A 27694-nucleotide genomic window follows, 5' to 3' on the forward strand; every position below is an offset into this window, starting at 1 on the left:
AGAGAATCCAAAGCTTCTGCAAAATGCATGTGATTTGCAATTCTGCAGGCAAGGACAAGGCAGCTTATCAAGGCATTAAACATATTCAGTGAAACTTGGTTAAATAAATCACCTTTTAAATCAACCTTTGCCCAATCAAAGTCCATACTTACCTATAGGTATAGCCACAGGAGGGAGAGGAGCAAAAGAGAATTCCTGTGAAGGCTTCTCCACACAGACATCACAGACATACAGGTAAGACATTCCTTTTTTTTGCTAATCTCTCTTCCCCTATTTAATGAACTCTTCCTCCATTTAATGAACCTGATAATCTTGCACGTAAAGCTTGCATGAAGTGAAAATAGTAGTAGTCAGCCCAACGTAACCTTCCTTCCATTTCTACATATGAAGAAATATTCTTTCCTCTAAAAGCTTACTCTTCCTTCACCTTTGTGTCCCACTGGTTTAACACAAGGTCCCAGTGTTTGTCAAGAAAAACTGCTTTGAGCTGTAGTTGAGGTCAATATGATTTGATGCACACCAATGTCCAAAGAATAGGGCGGGCCATCCCTGTATGGAGTTAATCCCAATGCACCTATGCATGGACTCAAAACAGCATTAAACACCTCACCATGGGGAACAAGTCATGATCTGCAGCCTTCCTAACCATGCATGATGAAATTCCCTATATTCTCCAGCTTCAGTGACATCTGTGTCAACTCTCTCACCTTCACACTTTTCTATGTGCTGCCCAACTAATGCACTTTTGGCTTCAAAAACAATCTGTGGCACTGGTAACCAGAGAGGTGCTTCAGCAGTAGGCCGCTGTCTAGATCATGGAGAGACTTGACTGATTTTTCTAAAAAATAAATAAATAAATAAAAATAAGTTTCCACATATATTATTCATATGAGTGATATAAATTAAATAATAATAATAATAAAATAAAATAGAATTGCAAGGAAATCTGTGCATGCAGACATGAATTTTCTTAGTATTCATTAGGTTGTGATTAATATCTAATCTCTGCAACAGAACTTTGGCCTTCTCACAAACTTCTATCTGGAGAGAGGAAAAAAAATCCACCCAGTAAAACACAGATCATCAGGTTTGCTAATTACCTGGACTTTCCAACCACAGCAAGTAGTCATCATTCATCTTGTTCCTATGCCATCACAGATCCTTGGCAGGATTTCCTAAGACAGTGAACTTTGGAGTAGTTACTTGGCCACAACTCTCTCTTACTTTCCAAATCTAATACCCACCCTAATGATACACATCACCTAAAATGGAGTTTCACTATATAACAACAGCATAGAATAGGTTAGGTTGGAAGGGACTTCTGGAGGTTGTCTAGTCCAATCCCCCATGCAAAACCAGGCCAGCTTAGATGAGGTTGCTCAGGGTCTCATCCAGGTATCTCCAAGGATGGAGATTCCACAGCCTCTCTGGGCACTTGTTCTAGTATGTGACAGCGCCAAAGATTACAAAGCTGCCCTTAACACCATCTAACTGGAATTATTACAGACAATCTTCATCTGTTTCCTCTCATCCTATCAGTATTAACTTCCAAGAAGAATCTGTATCTGCACTGTCAACACAATCCAGTTAGGTAGTTGAAGACTACATAAAGATCATCTCTTTGCTTTCTTTTCCCAAGACTGAATGAACCCAGCTCTCTCTGCCTCTCTTGAAATATCTTGTGCTCCAAAATCTGAACCACTTCAGTGGACGAACTCCAATATCTTAATGACTCAGAGAGTTCAAAACCGGAGACAGTACTCACAGGTGGTCTCACAAGTGCCAAAAATAGGGAAGCAATGCCTCCACTGACCTGTTGGCTACAGGTCAGATGCTGCCCACTATACAGTTGACCTTCTTCACTGCAAAGCTACACAACTGACATTCAGCTTGTGCGTTTGTGTGTTGTCCTGCAAAACTGTCTTCTGGACAGCCAGAAGCCAGCCTGTATTGTTATGCATGGTCTAGATACAGATTTTTTCCTGTTTTTCTTTGTTGAACTTCAAGAGTTTTCTGTCAGGCCATTTCTCCAGACTGTAGAGGTCTCTCTAAATTGGTCCTTCCCTATCCTCTGTTCTATTGACCTCTGTCCCTCTGTTTGCTATTATCCATCAGTTTGTTGAGAATCTATTCTGTTTCACTGTCCATGTCGCAAAGATATTAAACAGCATCAGCCACAGTAATCAGCCCTAAACAATGCCACTAATAGCCAGCCAAGAGCTGGATTAAATATTATTGATCAAAACCTCCTGAACCTAACGGCCCAGCCAATTTTCTGCCCATCTAATTAGATCCAGTCCATATGTCACCAAATCAGCTACATTGGCTGCACAAGAGACTGTCTCAAAGGTATTGCAAAAGTTAAGGAGATCAGCATCCACTGTTCTCTGCCTGTCACAGAGCCAGTCCACTCATCATGAAGTTATCAGGTTCATCAGGCATTGTAAAAAACAGTAAAACCGTATTGCACATCCTCAAACAACTTCCTGGCCTTGACACGTGCCTTGACACAGCCTCTAGGAAGATTTGTTCCTGAACATTCAGAGGACAAAGGTTGCTGCCTAATAGCAGTTCAGTAGCAATCCCCAGCATCAAGTCCTTAACCAGCTGGCCTCGACTTCTCTGGGAAAGTAACACAGCACCCTGGAGACACCAACTGGAAATTCTGCTCCAATTGTCACAAATTCATTGGGAAATCATTTGAATCAAACTACTGCCAACATTTCAGCAGCTTGCCACATCCAAAACCAAATTTAATTTCTTCCCTTCCTTTCCCACACAGTGTCGCATGTTTATATTGATTGATGTCTCATTGCATTGTTAAGGTCATTATGGTTGGAGACAAAGTTTTGCAGACAGGCAGCAAACTGAGGCTTTATGGTCATTTCAGGATTCATTTGAGAAGAGTAAGACAAGTATAGCAGCCCAAGTCCTCTGTTTCATTTCACACAGACAGACAGTATTAAATTACCTCTCCTCCAAGTGATTACCAGATGGCACATTCACACTGTCAGCAGGTGTATGCCTGAATATTCCACGCTTTTGTTAGACCTCATAATACAAACCTATATTACTATCTTACCAAAGTCTCACATATAACAATACACTTCGGTAAAATGTCTCTGTTAGCTCCTCTTCACAACAGAATCAGAGTCTTTTTATTAAGATTCTGAGGCAGAGGAAAACACGGGCAACTCCAAGAACTTAGACTCTACCAGTAACTTCTAAAGAAAACAGAAATGAAAAATTAAATACACCATTTTGTTTGGAAACTGAGATGTAGAGCTAACAAACAGCTGGAAAAGCTTTGTAGCTCTTGGAGACAAAGGTCTAGCTAGTTCCTTTAAAGTCTTTCCCTTCAACCTTCCAATGCAAGTTTGTCACCAAGGGTGACCTCGTCAACAACACTCCAGTTACAATTTCTTTTCCTGAAGTTTAATTTTGTTTAGTTAAAATAACTAAGAGCAGTAACGCCTCATTAGTATGAGGTCCTTCCTTGATTCCACCTGCTCTTCTGTCTGCACAGGTTGCCCAATGAGGTTGTGGAGTATCCCTCCTTTGATATATTCAAGTGTCACCTGGACATGGTCTCAGGCAAACTGCTTTAGGTAGCCCAGTTTGAGCAGGAGTTGGACCAGATGACCTCCAGACACACCTTCCAACCTCTACCATTTTGTGAAATCTCTGTCTGTCATTTAACTTCTCTGTAGTGTTCCAATATTTTGGTGCAGCCATTAATTTTCCTCTGTAAGACATAATTCTGTTGTTAAATTCTCACCTCAGTTTTCACCATGTTACCACAGGCAGACAACTGCTTTCTTCCAGCTCTTCATCTTGCTTAATTTGCTTTTAGATAGAGCCAAAATAAGCGAGGAGAGGGAAGGAAAAAGGATTCATTCCTTCTCCCTTTGTATAGCTGGATTTCCAGAGAAACAAAACTCCAAGAATTCTGAAGCAAATTGTCTCAGAATATATTTAGAGGGAACACATCTAGGTCAGCTTGCTATTTTTGCTCACACTTATCTTTTCCATCCTGTTTGGTAGAGATGACTTCTGTTCTCCACCCCCGAGAATGTAAAGTGACCAGAAAAAAACAAAAGAGCTACGGATTCTCCCTGCTTATTGAGAAGGACACAGCAGGACATCTCATCCGGAATGTGGAAAAGAACAGTCCAGCTGAAAAGGCTGGCTTGAAGGACGGAGACAGAGTCCTCAGGGTTAACGGCGTGTTTGTGGACAAGGAGGAACATACACAGGTACATCTCTGTTTAATCTGGGATCCACACCACTCCTCCACGACCCAGACCCACTGCCATTATGGAAAGCTTTCTCTTCCATTTTTATGGCATTTGCAGCTAGGAAGCCCAAGAGCTAAGTCAATTGCTCTGGATATCTCCCTGCATCACTTATCACCCACTATGGGCATGAAATGCCTTTGAGGTGCCTCCATAGTGCATAAGCAGAGGAATGTGACAACAAAACCAGTAAAACAGTGTAATCCTTTCTGGAGAAATCTTCTAGGTCAATCACTCTAGCACCTGCTTGCCATTTCACTTTCTTCACTACAGGTAGTGGAGATTGTGAAGAACAGTGGGAAATCTGTTGTACTTCTTGTTCTGGATGAAGCATCCTATAAAAAGGCAGAAAAGGAGGGAGTGAACTTGGAAGACCTGGGTCAAAAGGTGTCAAAAGGACAGCAGCAGCAGCAGAAGAAGCAGCAGCAGCAGGCCACACCACCCATGGCCAATGGAGCAATCACTCCAGCTCCACAACCCCGGCTCTGCTACTTAGTGAAGGAGGAGAAGGGCTATGGCTTCTCCCTGAAAACCATGGAAGGTGAGAGATCTGGGAGGGGAGATGGCATGTATGTGACAGCAGAGACAGAGGAAAACACTGTTGTAGGAGCACACAAACCGTTATTGCTAGCAGAGGGGAAGTAAGTAGTGAGGTGGTTTCAGATCCATCTCCAGCCCATTTCTGTACAGCATATGTTGTTTTTTTTTGAGGAGCACATTTTTTATGGGGTGCAGAGATCAACTTCTGCAGCACAGGCTTGAATATCAGACATAGATTAAAACTGCTGCTTTAAGTCCTGTTCTATTCCTCCAAATCACCTCAAAAACTACCACACAAGGTTCTGGACAGCTGTAATAGAAGGAAGACCAAATGCTTTTCCTGATTTATTTCATTTAAAAAGTGAGGAGTTTTCAATCTCTTTCACGCATGCCTATTTTTCCCCAAGGCCAGTCAACAGAATAGGTAAGCCTTCTGGAAAGCATCAACGCTATAAAGATGGTATTTATTTCAGAGCACAGTATAATTGAAAGGCCAAACATGGAAGCCTTCCAAACACAGGAAATTCTGAAGTGTATAAAACAACATTAAATGCAGCTCCTCACTTCAAACTGCCAAAAATAAATAAATAAAAACTCTTTCAGCTATCTTCATCAGCCCTTTTGACGGAGAAATGCATGTGAAATATATGCAAAACCCTTTTGGTAGAGGAATAAGATTATTTGAGCTGCAGGCAATGAAAAAAAGAAAATGCTTTCCTCCCCCACAGAAGTGATTTTTCCAGGGTAGAATAAGAGACAGAGGTGTGACTACATTAAAGGTTTATAGTGCCACTACAATTTGCACATAAGCAGAGATCAAAAGTGTCTAAGGACACCAGGGCTGGACTTCCTTAACCATCAAATGCAGCCACGTTTCAGTGAATTACCCTGTGTACTGAGTTTTCATCTATTTCAGGTAAGAAGGGGTTGTTCCTAGTAGATCTGTCACCACAAGGAGCAGCTGCAAAGGCTGGTGTCCAGAATAACGATCGCCTGATTGAAATCAATGGAAAAAATGTGGAAAATGACACACACGAGGAAGTGGTGGAAAAGGTATTTGTTTGCATACTGATTCATCTCCTGTTCTGGCCCGCTTTCACAGCAACTTGTCAGGGTTACTGAGGAGGCAGATCTGGCTAGTTTAAATGTTTCACACTAAATCTCGGAAGCTACTGTTTGTGTATGATCAGCACGGCAGAGTACCCCTCTGCTCTGGTTGCGATGTCATGCGGCCTCTTGAATTGACTCTGAATGAATACTGCCATCAAAACAGGCCAAAAAAAAAAAGAGCTAAATAGCAGAACTATACTGTTGCCAAGAATCCTGTTAAATAAAACATGCTCTGTTTCTAGATGTCCTGGAAATACTCCCAATAGTAAGAGGACAGGACATCAGATGTGGCTTTCAGGGCAGGAAGAGGGGGAACTCTCTGATGATACAGTTAGCATGGAACAGGGTAAATTCATGTTTTTAGACAGCAGTTCCTTTCTCCTACTAAGAAGTCCACAATTAATGAAAATTAAACTGCAAGTAATTTCACTGCCTGGCCTCAGCTGCAAAGAACATTGCTAATGAGGCTCCCAGCTTCCCACTGTTGGCATTGCTAAAGCACAGCTGGAGCTGAAGAGATTTCAGAGGGCCGTGAGGCAGGCAGCATGCTCTGGCGTGCCAGAAACACTATTGAGTGCACACTACTATGGAACCATGCAACACTTGTGTTTCATGGGCTACTACAGCATCAGCTGCAGACTGATGTCAGCTAAGATCAGTGAAGAGGGAACCCATTAATCTAGAAAGGAACTGGAGAAAGACAGAGAAAGAGGTTGAACAGACCCAAAAGACTTTAGAAGCAGTAATAGAGGGACATGAAAGAGGACCAAGAGTACTCACACCATTGGCCTGTCAGTATACCAGTTACTGAAGTAGCTACAATTCCTACATGTTGTTGAAGGGGTCACATCTGACTGAGACTGTTCATGCACTTATGCAGGTAAAGAATTCTGGAAATTGCGTAATGTTTCTACTTTCTAATGAAGAAACAGACTGCTATTACACAAGCCAGAAGATGACACTGAACAAAGAGAGAGCCAGCCTAGAACTGCTTCCCCTCAAACCACGACTTATTGAGCTCCAGAAAGGAGAAAATGGTTATGGCTTTTATCTACGTATGGAACAAAACACCGGTGGTAAGAACCAAGTTAACACACAGGCCATGTCTTTTGCTATACAGCTTATTCCTGTACGGGGTTTGCAAACCTCATTCTCCTTGTCTGGCTTCTTAGTACTCACCTCAAAGAAATCCTCAACAGACCTGTTGCAAACAAGACTACACTGGGAAAACTGCTTCAACCCTCAGTGAACAATTAGTCTTTACTATACAAAATAATGTTACACTTACCAAGCGTACTCCTTCACATTCATCTTTTTTTCTTTTCTGATCTTAGATCATGTAATCAAGGATGTTGATTCCAAGAGCCCAGCAGCCAAGGCAGGTCTCAAAGATAACGATATCTTAGTAGCTGTCAATGGTGAGCGAGTGGATGCTTTGGATCATGAGAGCGTAGTGGGAAAGATTAAACAATCTGAGACCAAACCCACACTACTGGTAGTGGATAAGGAGACTGATGCCATGTACAAACTGGTAAGAAAATGCAAGTTACTGCTAAAGAATAATTCATCATTAAAAAGAGACAGAAGCAGCAACAAAACAACCAGTCTGCTCTGGCAGAGACTTCTTCATCTAGAAGCAAATGTCTAAGACGTACCCATACTTCAGCAAAATCAGAGCTACGTTGCTGTGTACCCTTTTGAAGAAAACACTAAACAAAGCTTATCACATGGATCAACATTCTAGTTTTCTACTTGAACAGAAAGTAACAGCAAAAAGTAGTTCATTGCAGCTTAAATCTGAATCATTAAAAAAGGTTTCAAATAAAGCATAGTTAGCATAAAAACTACAAATTTTGCAGTAGAAGTTTCTATATTAAACTTTCCTTTGTCACTGTTTTTTCAGGCTCAGATTTCTCCTTATTCATACTACAACAGAGGAAAAGATCCAACTCCAGCTAAAACAGAGGAAAAAGTGGAGTTGCACAGTGAGCAGAAAGTGAACCACAAACCAAGAATCTGCAAGATGGTGAAAGGGCCTAATGGATTTGGCTTCAGTTTAAACATGGCCAAGAACAAACCTGGACTCTTTATTAATGAGGTACTAATGCAGGACGATGAACAACAAAAAGCTTGGGTAGTCTGTTGGGCAGTGTCCTCCCTTCCGTGGTGTAAATGCATTCAAGAAATGCCACAAAAAAGACAAGTCTCTTCCTCCAGCTCACTTGGATATGAGCTGTAATTGTTAAAGTCAAACCAATATTGGAGGACCAAGATTAAATGTTAACACCAAAAAAAAACTCATTCCGTTAGATACCTAAAAAGAAGCAGAATCCAGGTTTTGCCTCATTTTTGTTTTTATTCATGAACTTGGCATGCTAAAATTAGTATTTTAAATAGGTATTTTTGAGCTATAGGATTCCCTAAAGACATTAAGATGTCACCTGTGGAATTCAATGTGTCTAAGAGTCAAATTTCTGTTATCTCAAATTTTTATCTATGTCTTTAGTTTTATTGAGGGGTTCCACTCATTAATAATCTGTCAAATGTAGTAAAGTTAAACTTAAGTTACTGCCAATAATACCAAAATTGTTTTTTCACCTTGTCTTTATGATTCTACCATGCCACCTATAAGGAAAGTTTATAAAAAAATCCAGATGCATCTTAAACCTCAAACAGATGGGTTCTATGTGGATAATGACTAGGCATATTACTTCTTCCAATCTATTTGTTTCCTGCCCCACACATCTCTCCTACCATGCTTATTTTGCTGTTACATAAACTAACAACAATAAATGAGCAGTAACACAACAGTCTAGCTAGCCATAAGTTGCTAATGCATCTCCTCAAGTTTTATGCTAATATCAGTTTGAACTTGCCTTTTCAGGTACAAAGCCACGGGCCAGCTGACACAGCAGGTGTAGAAAATAATGACTTTTTGGTGGAAGTGAACGGGGAGAATGTGATGAATGAGTCCTATGACAAAGTGGTGGCAAGAATCCAAAGTAGTGGTGACAAGCTAACAGTACTGGTGTGCAGCAAAGATGCATACAAATACTTCCAGGACCAGAACATTCCCATCACAGCCTCTATGGCAGATCCAATCCATGACACTTCTGAACCTGCTGCTTATGCAGAAACCATACCAGCAGAGTCCGAACGAACCTCCCCTGAACCAAGAGAAAGGGTGAGTAACATTGTATTTCACAGATGTTGAGGTACCATTTAGCAGACAGGAAAAGAACTTTTTTTTACCTACTATGTATACCTGGACTAGGATCTTTAACTTGTGTTGTTCTTTTCAAGTCAGTCTGTTATTAATAGGGAAGCTGTGATTTGATTATTGTAAACAACTCATCCCTTCCCCACACATACTGCAAGTGAGTATCTTTAATGCAAGATAAAATTGCAGAAAGAAACATACAGGGGATATTGTGAAATAAAATAATCCATACATTGTGAGCCTTAATGAGGCAATACAAATCATTAAAGTGCAGGGAAAAAAAAAAAAAAAGGTGCTTAAATACACCAAAAAGCATAACCTGCTTCAGGGGAAACAAGGTGGAATATTTCAAAACAAATCATTTTGTAAAGAGCAATTGACAGGTTATGATGACAATTTCTAAGAAGTGTGCAGATTTTAAATTATCTTGCTCACATTATGATGGTAGAAGGAATCTAAAGCATGACACAAGTCAGAAAAGCAGCAAGGTATTTCTTCTTGAAACAGTCATTTTGAACCCTCTGAGTGGTCAATCTTCAATACTTTTTTTTTTTTTTTAATCATGCAAGAGAGACAGTCAGGGAAGAATAAGACCAATACTGCCTCCTATCTATTTTTCATTACCTTTGTCTGCAAGTGTCCAGCTGCAAGATTTTTTCAAAAGTTCCTTAGTCACCAAGCAGCATTTTGCAGATCTGAAGTCAGCAGCATTTTTGTGTGCAAATTCAGCAAATACAGGATTCAAACAATAGGAAATCTTTGTTAAACAATTTTCTCTGTTAAACATAAGTAACCAAAGAGCACTTCAATGACAAAAATCCCATTTGCTGGCTCATTTTGTCATCCAAACAAATGTATGATTAGTACAGATTAAAGCAAGAGACCTTCATGACACTGCAGACTACCCAGCATGTTTATGAACTAAAAATAATTCAGAACTTATTTGTTACTCCTCTGCAGGCAAGTTCATCCTCTTCTTCACATTCAGTCGCCTCAGCAGGAACAGACAACAGTGACGACACAAGGTTCTGAGGAGTCAAATTATGATGAGAACAAATAAAAAGTCTTCCAAATACTCTTTCTTCAATCATTCTTTGTTACTACACCTCCAAGACTTGGCTACCCCTAGGAGTCCTCCATACCCATGAGGGACCACAATAACTTGCTGAAATGCAGCTGCCTGAAATAAGCACTTCAGTGTAACATGCAGTCATTTAACATGCTGCAATTGGCTTTCTGCTTTGTGAAGTGGGGAGTCAGTCATTTACATCCATAAAGGCTTTAGTAAGTAGAGGTATACAGTTAAGTATGCTGTAGCAAAGGGAGAAAACATTTCATAAATTCATAAGTATCTGAGCCTTTTAAAGATAAGCTCTTAATAAAGAGTAACTGTTTCCTCGCCATCTCCCAGGAGAGGCAGTTCTCTTTCTAATCCAAGCCCGTTAACTTGATCTCGGTGGCAACAATCTGTGCTATATTTATGGCAGTACAACCGCTGCGATATGTCATAAGCTGATGTATGCTGTCTATTACACTCCTTTCTCCTACTAACACTGCAGAAATTTCTTTCAAACATTAAGCTAAATTCATAATTTGTAATGCAAAATCGTTAAGCACTATTCTCTCTGCCTACAGTTGTGGATCTTGGTAGTTAGAAGTGTAATTCAGTCACGCAAGTTTGTCTCATTCCAAGTTAACATCACATTGTCTTGGATGTGACATAAATGGCTCTGTAATACTGCTATTGTACTCTTTGCCTCCTTCCTGTACACCAAAGACAATACAGAAATAAATTGTTTATAAAGTGGTTATTTTTTTCCCCCAGGTCTTACCCTTATCACCTATGAGCTGTGTTCCAGAAGAATTTTATAACAATGTCTGTGAGAGTGTCTATGGGAAGCTGCAAGTTCAAGTCACATGAATAAAATTTACTTTTATGCCTTGAATAACATCAAGAAGGGGAAACAGGCTACTGTATAAGAATAGGCAGGTAGTGGGGAATACCAAACTTACAACATATAAGGTAAACACATTTATAACAGAGAAGGTAAACAAGGCATAGCTGTGATCTTTGACTTCAAGCTGAACTCAAACAAACAGGAATCCAAAGCCTCTGTTCCATTTATACAGGCAAGGGAAACTAAGTTGAGATTCAGCAACAGACAGCTAAGCTCCAGCTGATAACAGCAAGTACTAATGATATACAGATGTTCCTTCAACTTCTCTCCATTTCACTTCTGCTAGGCAGTAAACCCCAGCCACTTTCTAGCTCATTTCCAAATAAGTATTTCATGTTGACAAAAAACAACTCTGATGCTTGCATGAGATATTACAAAAGCTTATTTAATTCCACAGACACCCACAACCAGTTCAGGAATTATCATCCTCTGAATCCCAATTATGAGTTGCTTTTCAAAAAGAAAAATCACATTTCCTTGATGCCTTCTATGAAGATGTTCTTCTAAAACCAAGAGGTCTTATATCAGACAGCCTATTATGTAATTTCTGATCCCCCTAGATACTGGTGTACCATGGATTCCCTTTATTCCTCGGCAATGAATTATCTCACATTCAGTTGTGCGTTCCCTTTCCTTCAGGCTGTGGCACCTAAACAAAATGAGCCACAGGGCTTGATTGAAGACCTGTGGAAGTTCAAAGAGCCAGTTACACTGCTTGAATGCACAGAACAGTCATGGCTCTCTTCAAGTTTTGCAGTCCACAGGAGTTGCAGCAGTCCAGCAGAAAGGACAAAAGAGCAGTGAGTGACTGCAGTCCTTACTCAGAGGGCCATATGCTTTTCTGGAGCTTGTTTGTGTGCTAAGTAGAGAAAGAGGATACTGGATAGTGCACTAACTAGGAATATCACATCAAACCAACGATGATAGAAGTTGAACTGGAGCTCTCCCAGGACTTCTGTTATAATAGTGCGATACTCTAGAGGCATACTCATCCGAATCAGGAGCACTGATGATACAAAATACATACCCTGTAAATTAAAAGAAGATAAACTAGCAATTGTTTCACAACTGGCTATGTGGTTAAGATGAGTCAGCACATAAAGACTATTATCTCCATATATGCACACAAATGTGTGCATACACATAAAAGTATACAGGTATTATATGTACGGTTCTGCATACTCACCATGATCTGTGCTAAAAGCAGTACAATAACATTGGAGGACTTGCTGCTGGAAATGGCATAGAAGAACTAGAAAAAAAAGAAAGTACTGGAAATAAGTAATTCAACAATGATTCCTTAGGATATCATGAAAGCAGCATGCCATTCAGTAGATTTAAAACAAAAAACAAACAAACAAACAAAAAAACATAGGCATGTTTTTTGGAGAAGTGCCTGTACCTACTTTTAGAAACCTGCATTCTTAAACATGAATCTCCTAAGCCAGTGGCAGGCACCACATGACAGAAGTCATATAAAGATATACATTCATATTTAAGCTTAGGCACCAAAAGTCAGGTCATCATGATAAGTCACATGTCTCAAGTTAATGCCTTCCCAGTTTGATAAAAAGAACTAGCAATTCAAATTAGGCCATCTAAATCCTTTTAATCACGATCTCAGCAACTTTACTAATAAACCTTGGCTATAGCATCATTTTGAACCCATGCTTACATTTAACATCACATTGAACATCTACATTTCTTCCTGAGAATAACAATAAAAACTGACTGGGGAAATACAGTGCAAAAGATGTTTTGCCTCCCTCTGCATGGATTTACATTCAGATATTAAAAACATAAATGTGTACTGAACATTTACACAGTATATGCTCTGTCTAAAGTTAAAGACCTGATAACAGTTTTCCTCACCAAAAAATACATAAGATGGTCTTGGCCAAACCTACCTTTGTAAGTGTAATTAACAAGCCTCTGATAGAGGTGACAATGATTATTCCAACGAGAATAAAGGAAATGTGTTGAGACCAGAATTTCACCTGCATCAACAAGAGAAATACAGTTAAGTCTCTAACACTAACCCCATTTATACCACATTGTAAATGTGCTGCCAATTCTTCAGGATCTCTTTGTTTTCTAATTGTACTGATATCCATTGCATACAAGTTTACATAACAGACATTTTCAAAATTATAATAGCAATCGATTACTTTTAACACACAAGGAATATAGATATAACTTACACAAATCACAAAGAACCCTGTATTTATAGGGATAGATTTTAAAAGTGCAGATTACGGAACATCTACATGTACAGGCAAATGTAATTACTCTGCAGATAAATATATTCATCTAAGCAGGGCAACTAGCATGTTTCTATTTGCCCAAAACAAGCACGCACATCACTGCCTCTCTGGCAAGACCACATCACCCTCCCAGCATAATATCAGTTTAAAAACAAAGTTCATGGTGCATTTTCCTTATCTCTTCCATAAGTCAGAAGCCAAAGATGCATTCTCAGGGCTCTATCACTCCTATGTTATTAGCAGTATGATTTTATTTACTTAAGGTAGGAATTACTGAAAGGAGTGTAAGGATTAATAAATTCTCACATCAAACTGGATTCCCAAATAATTTACAGTGATCTCAATTCCTCTTGTGACTGGATCTGTCTTCCCCACACGGTCAAAGACAATATTGATAGTTGCCTGCAAGACAGAGATGGATTTACATTCAAACACGTACATAAAAAGTGCACCTTGCTGCTACCTGTGAGACTCTTGCTTTGCATGACTGAGGAGAGGAGCAGCTGGGTACTCTAAAGAGGTGCAAAACTACACACACCTAAGAAATACTTTTCTAAGGTTCTCCAAAAAGACAGATGCAGAGCTTTATTTAAAAAAATGTGTTATTTTCATTCAGAATTTCCAGAAGCAAGATTTTAAGTAGACTAGAACCTTTCTTAATGCAGTGCACATATAGCATAATCTATGCAGGGTATGACACTTGCATACATCCATATAAATCACAGTAAATAATTTACATACCATGAAGATTTTCCAGACACAGTAGATGGAGAAAAAGTAACCCAGAAAATTAAAATATTTTCCCTGGAAAGTTTTGGAGTACTCTATTCTCTCCTGGAGATACAAAAGGGAGGAGGGGGAAACAGAGCACAAAGAAAAATATCATTACCATGATCACCCACAACACAACACCATACATTTTAATGGTGCACCAACAGTGGCAACTACACCTTTATCCTTCTACAGCTCTAAATTCAGAGGTTTCTGAATGACTTTAGGAACAAGGGGCATGCTCTAGAGTATATCTAAACTGGAAATAAACTGTCATCAAGACCCAAAACTAAACAAACAGATTCTCACTCCACTGTATCACAATATTTCAACATTCACCTGCTAAACAGTTCACAATTTCCTGTAACATACATTCTCTTTCAAGCCACTCTGGCCCCCAGCACCCATCTGGGCAGTTACTTTGGTTTGTACCTTTGTTGCATGCAGGTCAGCAGTTTCCAGAAAAAGCTGCCGACTCAGCTCTTCAAGGGCATCCACTTCTTGCTGGATAAGGGACAGATCTGGCAAACCAGCATAGTCAAGGCTAGCATACATCACAAATTCTTAAGAAAACATTCCCTGCCTTCACCCCATAAGCCACGTCTAATAGTCTGACTACCTTTATGATCCAGATCAGTTTTCTGATTCAGTCTTAGTGCTCCTTGCACCAAGGGTCCTAATGCACCCAAAGAAATCTCAAGGATACCTATCTTGCACAGTACTCCATTTTAAGAAGGCAAGTAACAGACAGCATTTAGGCAGTTACACAACAAGCTCTTTATTCCTCTGCCTAGGGAACATGGTGCAGAACCAGAGCTCTCTAAGACCACTGCTCCAAAGTGATCAGTATCTCTTGTCATCAGAGTACATTATATGTCACTCTCCCATCATCTTCAAAACCAAAACCACTGCCTAACTGCCCCAGGAAATTAGTGACTATCATGAAAAGTCTAGTAAAATAGCAAAATTTTGATTTTAACAGCCAGTGGAAAAGGAGAGGAAGAGGACTCCTTGGCCTTAAATATACAAACTGTGCACTTGAAATGGTCTGGAAAGAAATCTTGGTAGGCAATAGCAAGTTAGAGAAATACACAGCCTTGTAATTGCTCTTGAATTCCTTCTACCCCTTTCACATGGGCAGAACAATGTCTGTTCACCTGCTCTTATCCACTTTTTTGTGAAACTGCTCATGGCTTGCCAACACAGCCAAAAAGCCAGCTATGGGCTAGGTAAATTATTCCTGCACCTCAGACGGTGCTGTTGTTTTGCCCAACTATGCCACTAATTCTCCACCCTGGGAGACTGTATTTCAAGTTATGAAAAAAATATGTATGCAGGTAAGTTGTGTGAGCCAAGGATACATCAGAACAGAAAACTTCCTCCCACTCCAGTGTTGTGACAGGGTAGACATCTGCAATGTGACACAGCAAGTGTGTACATATGTCCTGCAACCTGCTGTACACCTCGACTGTGGTAATGCTACAGCACATTTATATGGTTGGGCAGCAGCATACAACTCCCACGTGTCTCTGTAAAACTGTGTGTTCAATCCCTGGGCAAAAGGTGAGACAATGCAGTGCTAGAGAGCAAACTTCCCAGAAGCCATGAAGCCTTTCACTCTGACCTTAGAATGTGTGGAAACACAAGTGCTTCATAACCCGCCTATCTAAGGCTCTTCCTTTCAAAAAAAATGAAGACTTGGAGCCGCCTCCCAAGGCAGGTGCCAGCATGCAGATGAAGGATACTTTCACTGCCTGCGACAGATGTTGTAACACTTTTTATCATTCCCCAGAAGCCAGTGGGTTTGTTGTGCACTTCTCCTCTCTGGAACATTGTCCTGTGAGCCACTGCTATCCTGCAAGAACAGAAAACACAAGACTTTATTCCTAAAGTCTTTTTATAGAAAAGAAAACAGCAACGACAACAACAAAAAAAACATCAACAACCAAAAAAAACAGTTCCTCAGAAGACACTGTTAAACTAAATTCACTGCAAACAGATGCCCCCTTTTTATTTCCCTAAGCACCAATCTTGCTTCATAACATTATCTTGATTAGCTCTGGAATAGAGCCCAGATCTAATCAAGCAAGATTCAATGAGACACTTCCTAAGACTTCTATTCAGAATTCTGCTTCAACGCTTGAAGGGATTTACATCCAATTAAAAGTAAATATTCAAATGGCTTTCTCAGTCACGTGATTAGTCACTTTCTTCAAACACATGACTGTGCTAACTCAAATTTAGGAATTGAAAAAATTCTCATGCCCCTCTCTCCCCTTGAACACCTCTATCATGTTCCGCCTCCTCCAGAGAAGTGTGAGCACTGGGTGGTTTGCAGCAGCACTCTGTGATATGCTGTCACTCACTACTAGGCTGCATGACAAGCTCTTATGAAGCAGAAACACATAAATCCATTATTGGACTGAACCACTGGACTCTCACAGTGAACTGAACATGACTTCTAAAACTCTTCCAATACTACAGCAGCAGCTGCATATTGTCCCTCACACTCTCATGTGTACTGCAGCATAATTCCTAAAAGCAGTGTTGGCTTCTGGCCTTGTTCACTCACATTTCTCTCTACTGAGATTTGTAAGCCAGCTATCCATCTACTCCTCAACTGAAAACTGTTCATAGGATTGTCAAGGCAATCCAGTTTGACAGTGTTTGGTCCCTTCTTTGTAGCTGCAGCCAGCATCACTAAATTTGGCACTGAGCCCTCTACAAGGTTGTTGATAAGCAGTGTAATAAAAAATAATAATAAATCACTTCTACACACACAGAAGAAACACCCATGGGGCACTCCTCACAGCACATAGGCCCATAGACTGCAAATAACAGAGATCTAAAATAATCTAATTCCTCGCAGTAGCTGCAAAATAGAAGCAATAACTGCATTTTTAATCCTTGTTATCTGCCCAGTACGTGGTTCCCCCTTTCCATCCCAAATGAACAACAGCATTGCAGCAGAACTGCATCTACGTCAAGGTGAAGTATGATACATGTGATATATCCATTTCAGGTGCTCTGATTTGACTTTGATACGAGGTAACATAAAGCAACGGTGTCACATAACTTAGGCATTCTGAACTTGAGACTTAGTTATGCAAAGTCTGCAAGGATGAGCATAAAGAACCTCCAAGGTTAAAGGCAAGTTTCTATAATGCTTCAACTGAGTACACTCAGGAAGGACAGAACAATAATTCCTGCGCAAAACGAATTAGTGAAAACAACTTTCAACAACTATCTCCAGAAAATGCTAGTCCCAGAAATCCTTACTTTTAATCCAACGTGACCCTCCCCCAGATCAGAGGTCCAAAAAATGCTGTACAAAAGAGCAGTTGGAAGCAGCACTACCCAGAAATCTTTCAGCTCCAGTGCCAGTATGTTGTTATGCTCCCAGTCAATTATATCAATCAATTAAACCTCTCCATTTAAATAAATTCTCTCTCTACTTACTGTCTCACACATCACCACACATACTGAGTTAACATTTGTTCACCACTTAACATTTCCAAAAGGGAAGAAAGAAGATATGCTTTGACTACACTTTCATATGCTAATACTGATCAGCACATATGCATGCTGGTGACTAATTCAGCAAGGTTATGCTACCTTGTAATACGTTAAAAGGTTCCATTAAAACATGAGTGCACCAAAAGTAAAGATTTGGGGGTTGTCATGACAATTCAATGTCAGACACACAGACCTTTGAAGAGACATGGATAATTTTATTTATTCCGTACAACTGGTAAGGCATGAAATATGCCATTTGTAACAGCACACAAAAATTCTTTTAGTGTAAATGCAAGTACATTGTTTTCTGAAAGTAGCTTTTTCACTTGGGGTGCAGGGAATAAGCTAGATCAACAACAGCAGAGTTCTGGCAGGATGCCTGAACACTACGCTACATTCACATTAGCAACGTTTTGCAAATCCACTAAACTTAACTAATATTTTTGCAAATGGCAAGATTTACATAGCTGTGTCCACACCAGCTCACTAGTGTGCTTCAGCTTTGACCCAGAAACTTCAATATGTGTGAACTAACTGCTGTACCAAAACTGCCAGTAAGAGAGACCGATTGTGGTGGATTAAGGGTTATTTATTCACCAGGAGAGAAAAGTACATGTCTTAGACTAGTCAAGTTGCCATCAGAGAGAATTTGTCTGGGAAGCCTAATCTGTGCCACTGTGGTAAGAAAGGGTGATATTAGAGCACAGGACTAGGAAGAAACCAAAGTTACTTATCATGCAAAAATAAACCAGACAGCTCCCACCTCATTCAGCCACCTGATTTACTGGAACATCTAGCCCTGAGAAGACTAAAAGTTTCGGTAATTTGAAGACTATCTTACACCATGCTGACTGCAAACTCTTGAAATAAATCGTCTCATGCTACTGATGACTTCTCACCTTTTTTTCTTGCTAACAATCATATCCATAGTCTGAAGGAGTCGTCGCTCCAAAGCGAGAATATCTGCATCTGTCACATTCCTGCAAAATGGAGACACCCAGTTAGGCCTGCTATCCCATTCCAGGGGAAACATGTATATGCTTATGGAACAAGGAAGAGAGAAACTTGTATGAATAGAACACACTCCAGTGATGGAAAATGGCAATAGCTAGAGTCAGCATACTTAGAGCATCGAAAACAAATAGTTGTCACAAAAGCCTAAAGGATGGGAAAAAGGCAACAAAACAAAACACTTCAGTCAATCCACCAAGAAATGCAGAATAATCTCAAAAGGTGGACAAAGTATTTCACAAGGCTGCAATTACCTGAGAAAGTAGGACATGTAAGTGTATGGACAGTTGACAGCACCAAATCCTGACAGCAAAGCCATGAGTGTCACCCCAATCACACCCACGCGGCTGATGAGCTGTTCTATAGACAGAATTCCTGCAAGAGGAGAAACACAACATCAATAACCAGTTGCTCTCTTCATTCTGCTCCGCAGTTACACAATGTTAGGGATTGGAAGGGACCTTGAAAGATCATCTAATCCCCAAGTTGGTGCCTTCATGAAACAATACACATACAGAGCTGTCTAATGAAACCAGCTACCTTCACGCTGCAATGACCAGAGGTAATATGAAGCATAGACACAGAGTACGAAAACAAAGAGGTGACATTTTTGGATGGAGACTTTCTACCATGCTTAAAAACAGGGATGGGAAACTCAGGCTATGAGGAAGCTTCAGAGTGATCTGAAGGGGACTAATGGCCAATGCTGTGGTCCTAAATTATTAAAACACTAGTGATTGGACTTTGCTGAGGTGGGAAGACAGATCATCTGCCAGACACTATGAAGCAGGCGTCTTTGGCAAAGCCACTTCTGCAAAAAACAGGATTAGAATTACTAAAGGAGTTGCTCCTGGCAAATAGGCCCAAAAAAAAAACTCTCTGGACCATAGCGAGGAAGCCCTATCCTGCCAACCATCAGGCATCCTCCCGGTATCTGCTGCAACTCGTGCTTGTAAGTCAGTAGAGGTGACCACAAAGCAGGCATTCTATCTGAGCACAAGATGAACTTTAAAACATATATTCACTAAACAGCATGAAGGTCAACCCTGTGCTGCAACCAGCAGCAAGCACTGAGATCACTTTTATTCTTCCCAGCCTACACAGAGCTCCACTCATCTTCTCAGGACACAGTGCCATGTGCTATTAAGCATCACTCACTTTTTAGAGAGCTCCTTATAGAGTAGCTGCTACACACAGCACATTTGGAGCTTACATGGTTGCAAAGCTGAGATGGCCAAGCGCCAAGCCGCATTTCATGCTTCAGAGAAGGGGAATAAATGATGAAAACACAGCAAAAGGACTTGACAAAGGGAGACTGAGACACCCAGTCATGTGCAGCTGCACAGAGATTTACACCAGCTACAGAATGTGCTACAACATACTGGCCTTTTGCCCCACACACTGTCAGATAGCAGCAGTTAAAACAGAGGTGCCTTCAAAATGATATGACATTCCACCAGCTAAAGCAATGCTCCCCCATAACACTCAGAGCATCCCTGCTCTTGTGATCAGGTCACATAAAACACATACTTTATAACCGCAGATGAAGATAAGGGTATCACACCAGTACATAATCCAAGTAAAGAATAACCTACTCTCTACACTGAGCTCCCAAACTCAAGTCTACAAAGTCCTACTACAAAAACTGCATATAAAGTCATACTACATCATCAAGGGCTCCTGACACAGAGCCCTGGTGCCCAGTGCATTTACCAGCTGCAGCACAGTGCCAACACCATCCCCAGGTAAAGCAACTCCAACTCAGGAAGCCAGTGCATGTACTTTAAAGGGCTTCCACGACAGGATCCTACACATCTGAATCAGGACAAAGCCCTGCCATTGCCTTCTCAGTACATCAGCACCCCAGCAGTACTGCAGGACAAAAAGTTCGGTATCCTTTCCTCCTAACTTCTGTCTACACCTGGCAGGATAAGGCACTGTGTAGCTGTTAAGTGGAGGTACTATCTTGTAAAGCAGAAGATAAAAAACAGAAACAAGAGAAACACTACCAGTTATGGAAATCTGCAGTCGTTACTCAATTCCACAGAACCTTTTCAGCAGTCTGAACTGGGATTACCTAAACCCTACAGCTAAACTCCCATTGGGTTATTATATTCTGCCAAGTCAAGCTCCTTCTGCAGTTGAAGTGGATACACTTTTTTCTTGGCAACGAAACACTGTGCAGAGTGATCTGTGCTATTTACAAGCTACTGTACTTGGCTGGCAAATGACACAATTATAAAACACAGATACACACTTTCTCTTAGGTAACTTTCAGGATCACAGAGGAAAGAGTGAGCAGACTCTATAGCAATTGGTATCCTTCGATTTTTAACCTTATAAATGAGCACCAAATAAAGTAGCCTCACAAAGAATAGAGAGATTAAGCTGATGGATATCTATGCTGACAGACACGTTAACCAATTTAAGTGAAACTGCCTGAATCTTTCCTGTTGAGAAAAACACAGAAACAATTCTCTGGCACTGGGGATAATGGCAGGATAAGTTACACAGGAAATCCAGGTAACAACTAGTCCTTTCTAGGTCTAAGGCACACCCAGGTGTGCCTTACAAGACTGTAGAAAGCCTCAGTTATGCACATGGTGACAAAATCTGTCGGGACCCCAACTATTCCAGGTCCACACAGCATCTTCACACTATAAATATTCTTGGTTCCATGAGTGCAATGCAGAGATACCCAAGCTAATTCTGCATATAAATAGCTCTGGTATCCAGCAGGACTTATCAACTCACATTCTAGTACCATGCAACTGTGCTGTCTGTGGACTCAGGTGGTGTACGAAGCTGTAGCGAAGCTAATATGCCCTGCCAGACACGTTGCTAGCTACAGTCTAAATAGCTCTGCTGTTTGGAACTCTGCCATGTTTCATCAACTGGCCTGTCAGCCACCAATGTTAAATTGATCTGATTTCAGTCACAAAGAAAAAAAGATAATCAGACTGACAACACTCAGATGAAGGATTGCTTGTCAATTCTATTCTTAGAGTACATTAGTCTCCACAAGAAAAATGAAGAACAAGTGAAGAAAAACTACGATCAACTTGTAACCACAAAACGTCATACGTTTTGTGGAGATGAAGGAAACTCCTCAAGAAGTACAGTGTTCCTGCAGACCTTAGGCTGTTAGGACTCATTCACTTCCCTAAAGTTTTTCTGTGGTACTGGGAGAAAATTTATGCAAATAATTCAGGTATATCCAACTATTTCTGTCTGACAACATTCAGATTCCATGTTTCAAATCAGACCGAGTTGCAAGAACTACTTTCTACAGTCCCAAATGTAGAGCTAAGACAACATGATTAAAGCTCCAAGATAAAGGTCAGATTAGCAAAGACTATTTTCAGGAGGAAAGGGATGAACAAGGATATGCAACTCACCATGTTTTGGGCTGAGGATGGGAAATGGATCCCCCAGCTTCCAGAAGAAATACATGAATGTCAACCATAGAACACATGCAAAAAGTAGTTTCTGTCTGTGCACTAATGGAAAGGAAAAAACAAAAACAGCGCTTTAAAGAAGTTCTTCCTTTAAGGCTTTTTCAAGCTTGCAAAATCACTAAACATTGGTCCAAAGGCTGCTTTGAACACAGGTAGCCAAAACAGGTGCCACCAGACAAGCCCAGAGCTAGCAGTATGCACCCCTTCACTTCCTGCCAAACTCCTGCTTGAGACACCACCACCTTTTGTAAGAGCTAACACAGCGACACACCACTTTGGCTTTTCCCTAGGGATGCACAAAGATGCCTGTGCTGTGAACAGGGAACCACTTGGCTGCATCTTTCATGTGAGACGCTGAACATGAAACTTGGAAACTTCATTGTAATGCCAAAACTACATATTTAATACTCCCAACCTATATACCCGAGTGTGATGAGTATCAATAGCTTAAGGTTAAATGTGCATTAGCACATGGAAGAGGCCTCAACCAGACAGTAGTACACACACAAAAAAAAAAAAAAAAAAAAGGTAATGTATTGAGCTTTCCTGCCTTATTTCTTTCACCCCTTAACATAACACAGCCTTGCCAACATCTCCCAGGCTTGGCTGCAAGCTTAAAATTGTAAAGGAACAAATTCCAGTAACATTACTCCCAAGCACCAATCTTTGTCAAAACCCAGAAAGAAAAGCTACATGTGCTGGGGTCAGGTAAAGTATCCCCTAACTATTCAATAAATAGTTAATGCTCAGGCACTAAGTTCCAGGCAGAAGTTAACTAGCTAGGAAAAAGTTAGGGGAAGAATAGAAATACAGGAATAGTGACACCTCTCTCAAAAAAAAAAAAAAAAAAAATCTCACTTGTATGCATAGTCTCAAATTCTCAAATTAGCAGCCCCATTGTGCAAACCAAGTACTCACATAATCTGATATTGCTCACAACAAAGTAACCGATGTAGAAGGGTACCATGAAGACTAGGATGAGCAAAATGACACACAGATTCAGCTTCCAGTGGAAATATCGAGAGCTAAAACAAAGCCAAAATACAGATCAGCACACTATAACACAGAAAATTTCTCAAAGAATCACATCTCAATGAAATCCTTGCAACTAAATCATACATTGGATAATATTGGCCTAGCATGTAGCATATTCTGTTGGTTTTGGTTTTTTTCCACCATACACAGCTCAAGAATGTGTATTTCAAAACTAACAACTACCCTGAAAAATCTGCTATTTTCAAAAATACTCTATTTTCTAAAGTGATTAATGCTGGTTGCATCATGATTCATCTGGTGTACTACTGGTCTAGTTGAACATTAGGTCAAAATGATGTATAAGAAATAATTAATTTTTTTAATGAATGGATGAGTCAAAAATGGCTAATTCAAATATAAAATATTAAAAATATTTACTGTTCACAACTCGATATGTTTCAAAGTGCATTTTTTCACATACAAGACATTGTCAAGAGTTTAACACACACACACACACACAATCAATACTCCTCTGACCAAAAGATATTAGCCAAATCAAGAAGAGATTCATCTTGGTTGAATTGACTTTTCACTTAGTTTTCACAGAAAAATACATGTCCAGTTCCCAATACACACCCATACCCTGTTCATTCCTCAGGGAAGAAGAACATCAGAGGATCCATGTCACCTCTCCCCTAGCTAATTCAGAGGCAGACATTTTCATCTACACTGATTTCCAACCCTTTATTGAAGCTCATGAAAGCATTCTCCACAGTGATCTCTCTGGCTGCAAGCTCTACAGATTAATAACGTGCAGTCAAAACTACCATTACCTTTTTATCAGTTTTGAACTTCGTGCCTTTCAATTCCTTTGATTGCTCTCTTAGCCTAGTATGATTAGAGACAACGAACAGGAATCCCAGATAACCTCTACGTGTTACTGTTCTACCTTCTCTCTCCTGGTGATTTCTGAAGTACTCAGTTTTTACCAGCCCCTATGTCAAGGGAGGATGTGCCTTTGATTCACAAAGACTGTAGTACTACATAAGCACAGTTTTCACTCCACAATTAGCTTCACATCTTATTGTTTTGACCAGTGCAAAAAAAACTGCTTACAGTTTTTACAGTCCTTAACATCTAAAATGTGCTCTTCAGCATGATCCGAAGTTTCACAACACTCCCATGAAAGAAACTGTTCTTTCATTTCACAAATGGAAAAAGCCAAAGATTAAAGCCTTGCTATTAGTCCACACCAAGAAGTGGCTGCATGGAAAATCAGGAATTTAGGGCTTCTAGTCTCATGTTCTGACAAACAAATCCAGTTCAAATATCTTTGTTGAGTTGTTGACAATTTTCTCACAGAATTTCTGCAACCAAAATCTCATCTACTCATGAAGCTGCTGCTGAACACTAGGCAGGCTAGTCCTTCAGTCAGCTCCCAAACTCACCTGCTGTTCAGCACCCCCAAAATCTCAAAGATGATGAGCTCAAACATAGTACAAGAGAAGGCAAAAGTCACAGAGAAGATCACCTGCACAACATATTGTCGCACCTGCAATGAAGAAAATAAGCCAGAGATTTCAGGCATTTCCCTTCATAGAATGGCATCCTGATATCCCTCAGGTAAAAAAAAATTAGTGACGAGGTAAAATTGCACACAACTCTTGCTTCAAGGCACCTCGCATGTTATCGAAATGGGAAGAACAACGGCCTGTTAGAAACCAGAGGGCAAACCCAGAAGATGCTCAGTGTTATACTGATTGAAGCTATCATCATATTAACAGAGATGCCTTACACAGAAGGGATTTCAAGCGTGTAATGCCCTAGGGCAACTTGACTAACAATAGGCCCTTGCTATTGAGCTCCATGCTCTTTACCTTAGATTTAAAAATAAGATATGTATCAGAAAAACTTCGGGGGGTTGAAAGTGGCTTGTACTTATGCCACCTCTTGTCTAGACTGTATTTTCTTACAGCTCCCTAGGGATAAGACAGTTTTGTCCCAGTCAATCCTCAACAATTCAGCCATAACAAACACATCCCACCAAGGTGAAAGTTTAATTTGATTTCGACTCAGAAATTCTACAATTATGTAAGGCAAGCTTACTCAAGCAAAAGGGAAAGCCTTCTATTACCCCAGGTCTTCCTCCACTTGTTTTTTTTAATTTAACAGTTTCCAATATAGAAACTCTCAGTGGCCCCAGAAAAAAATACATTTCCCTAGATACCAGGAGCCTTTTAAATACAAGCACAGAGGAAATGAAAAATAAAGTAACTGTAAAGACAACTAGGAATAAGATAAGAGAGCTTAAACAGAGGAAAAAGGCCAGAAGCAGTTTTAAGGATATTGCAATAACAGGGCGTAATTTTAAGATACAGAATTGTAATGAAAGGCCCCTTCTTACCTCGTAATCCTTGAAGAGCTTGCGCATGAAAAATAGCCATCCAAATCCAAAGAACAGCACCTGCAAAAGAGGTGAAGCACTTGACATTTATATCCAGCAACTTGCAGAATATGAAGCTGCTCAACTCCTGACTGTAGATTAAAGAAATGGAAGGAACAGAGCTGAACCAACACACCCAAGCTCTACAGAAGATTAACCCTGCCATGGTACCACGTAGAGAAGAATATTTTAAATATTCAACAGTAGCAGGTATAAAAGCCTATCATCTTAAAGAAGATTGAGCCAAGACAGCTTTTCTCTGTATTCCTAACTTCTCAGTACCTCAGTTCCTGGCCTGCCAGAACCTTTGCACTGCTGTTTCTTGTTTCACACTCCTAATCTACAGAAGTAAAGTTTATAGTTTTTACAGGAAACACAGTAATGGAGGGAAAGTAAACACCTGAATGACCACATTATGTATCTTCCAGTGATGTGCAAATCTTATAAAAAAGTCTACTTCCTTAGGATGGCACATGCATTTGATTTTTCTGGAGGGGTCTTAACACTAAATCAGACTATACTCTGACAGAATGTGGGAAAAGGGTGTTAAAAGCATCTCTATGGTAGGAAAAAGACAGTGCTGAATGGCTCAAACTTTCATCTGGAGTTGTAGAAAGCCACATAGAAAAGCTAGCTGAAGTAGGACAAGCCAATAATGCTTTGCATTTCAAAGGATCTCAGAGCACTCTCCAGGACTTAGTTAAGTTTCAGAACACACCTGAGATGGACTTAACATCCCAGCCATTTTGCAGAGTTTTGCAAACTTAAAATAAATACAAATTATGCAACGCAGCCCAAACTAATTACCCTTCTTAACCCAGAAAAAGAAGCCTGTGTCGTCAGGCCTTGGGTAACCACATCTATTCCTCAGAAGACTGAAAACAAGTGTAACGCTTTAGAAGAGCCCAATCCAAAAGAGAATTCACAATGTATTTAAGTTACGTTTGAATAAAGCAAAGAGAAGAATCATTGTATGTCAGTAAGATAAGCAGTGGCACAGGGGAACACGATGTAGATGTAGATTCCAGATGTAGGGCTTAGTGATACGGTTTAGCGGAGGACTTGTTAACGTTAGGTCAGAGGTTGGACTAGGTGATCTCGGAGGTCTCCAACCTAGCTGATTCTGTGATATAGAGAACGAAACAGAGCAAAGAGCTGAGCACCAACGCCAAGGTATTAAATTATACATCAATATCAGGCTGAGGCAGAGGCGGCGGCCAGCACTGCGCACGCGCGTCCCCCCGCCCCGCCCACTCCCCCCCAGCGTCCCAACGGCCGCTTCCGCAGCCCTCCTGTCCCGTCCCCTCCCGTCCCGTCCCGTCCCAGCCCCGCTACCTGGGAGGTGACCATGATGGCGGAGTCGATGAGGAAGCTCATGGCGGACCCCGCGCCGCCACCGGCCGCCGCCCCGCTCCCGGCACCGCGCTCCTGCCGCTGGCTGCAGCGCGCAGGCCCGGGGAAGGGTGAAGGGGCGGGGCGAGGGCCAGAAGCCGCCCCCCGCCCGGGGAGAGGGTGTGGGGAGTGCCTCGGGCTGAAAGCCTCCTCGAAACTGATACTGGTCATGTTAAAAAGAGCGATAATAAAGCAAGCGGAATAAAGTTGGTTATAATAAAGACAAATAAAAATAGTACAACTTGAAAAATGCGTGTCCCTCACGTTTCTCCTCGGGGGAGGGGGGTGAGTGTGAGCTGGGGGCTTGCTGCAGGCGGCATTGGAGCCCCCAGCCCCCATACACACTGAGCTACTTCAGTACTGCATCCTGCCCGCTGGCGGAGGTGCCTGTCTGACCCCAAAAAATGCACGAAGGAGCCGAGGGAAAGGAACTCTGTGCAAGGGCGATGGTGGCCGGTGTCAGGGGCGAGGCCCGTGCAGCTGCATGGCGCCATGTCCCGCGTCCGGCCCTTCCCGCTGCAGCCCCGGGCAGGGGTGGCGGTCAGGCCTCGCAGCTTTGCTGTCAAGGAACAGGGCCAGAAGGGAAGTCGAAGTTCAAACAGGAAATTTCCTGATGCCTATCGGTGTGAGATCCAATCCTTCATGTCACGGTCCTGCCCTTGTTTGAACCTAGTGGTGTCTGTGATTTTTTTTTTCCCCTCTTAAAAATATGCCTGACTTTTGCCACTCAAAACTGACTAT

The 27694-nt window shown here is 41.0% G+C and overlaps 2 protein-coding genes across 2 annotated transcripts; one reads left to right on the plus strand and one right to left on the minus strand.

Moving 5' to 3' along the window:
• Positions 1–93: 93 nt before the first annotated feature.
• On the plus strand, positions 94–10976 carry PDZK1 (PDZ domain containing 1). Its single transcript, XM_068691589.1, has 9 exons — positions 94–234; positions 4045–4256; positions 4569–4836; positions 5752–5888; positions 6826–7021; positions 7280–7476; positions 7849–8043; positions 8830–9129; positions 10126–10976. Exons 2-9 carry the CDS (start codon positions 4047–4049, stop codon positions 10195–10197), a joined length of 1575 nt encoding a protein of 524 aa, XP_068547690.1. The 5' UTR covers positions 94–234; positions 4045–4046; the 3' UTR covers positions 10198–10976.
• A 511-nt stretch (positions 10977–11487) lies between these two features.
• LOC137860846 (Golgi pH regulator) lies at positions 11488–27062 on the minus strand. The gene is made up of 14 exons (XM_068691576.1): positions 26897–27062; positions 25523–25582; positions 24567–24670; positions 23062–23168; positions 22084–22185; positions 18940–19060; positions 18574–18654; positions 15904–16013; positions 14591–14679; positions 14129–14221; positions 13694–13789; positions 13031–13120; positions 12310–12375; positions 11488–12151 (listed from the first exon to the last, which is right to left on the minus strand). Exons 1-14 carry the CDS (start codon positions 26936–26938, stop codon positions 11945–11947), a joined length of 1368 nt encoding a protein of 455 aa, XP_068547677.1. The 5' UTR covers positions 26939–27062; the 3' UTR covers positions 11488–11944.
• Positions 27063–27694: the final 632 nt, after the last annotated feature.

Source organism: Anas acuta, chromosome 1, assembly GCF_963932015.1.
Source record: "Anas acuta chromosome 1, bAnaAcu1.1, whole genome shotgun sequence".
In the NCBI taxonomy this organism is placed as follows: domain Eukaryota; kingdom Metazoa; phylum Chordata; class Aves; order Anseriformes; family Anatidae; genus Anas; species Anas acuta.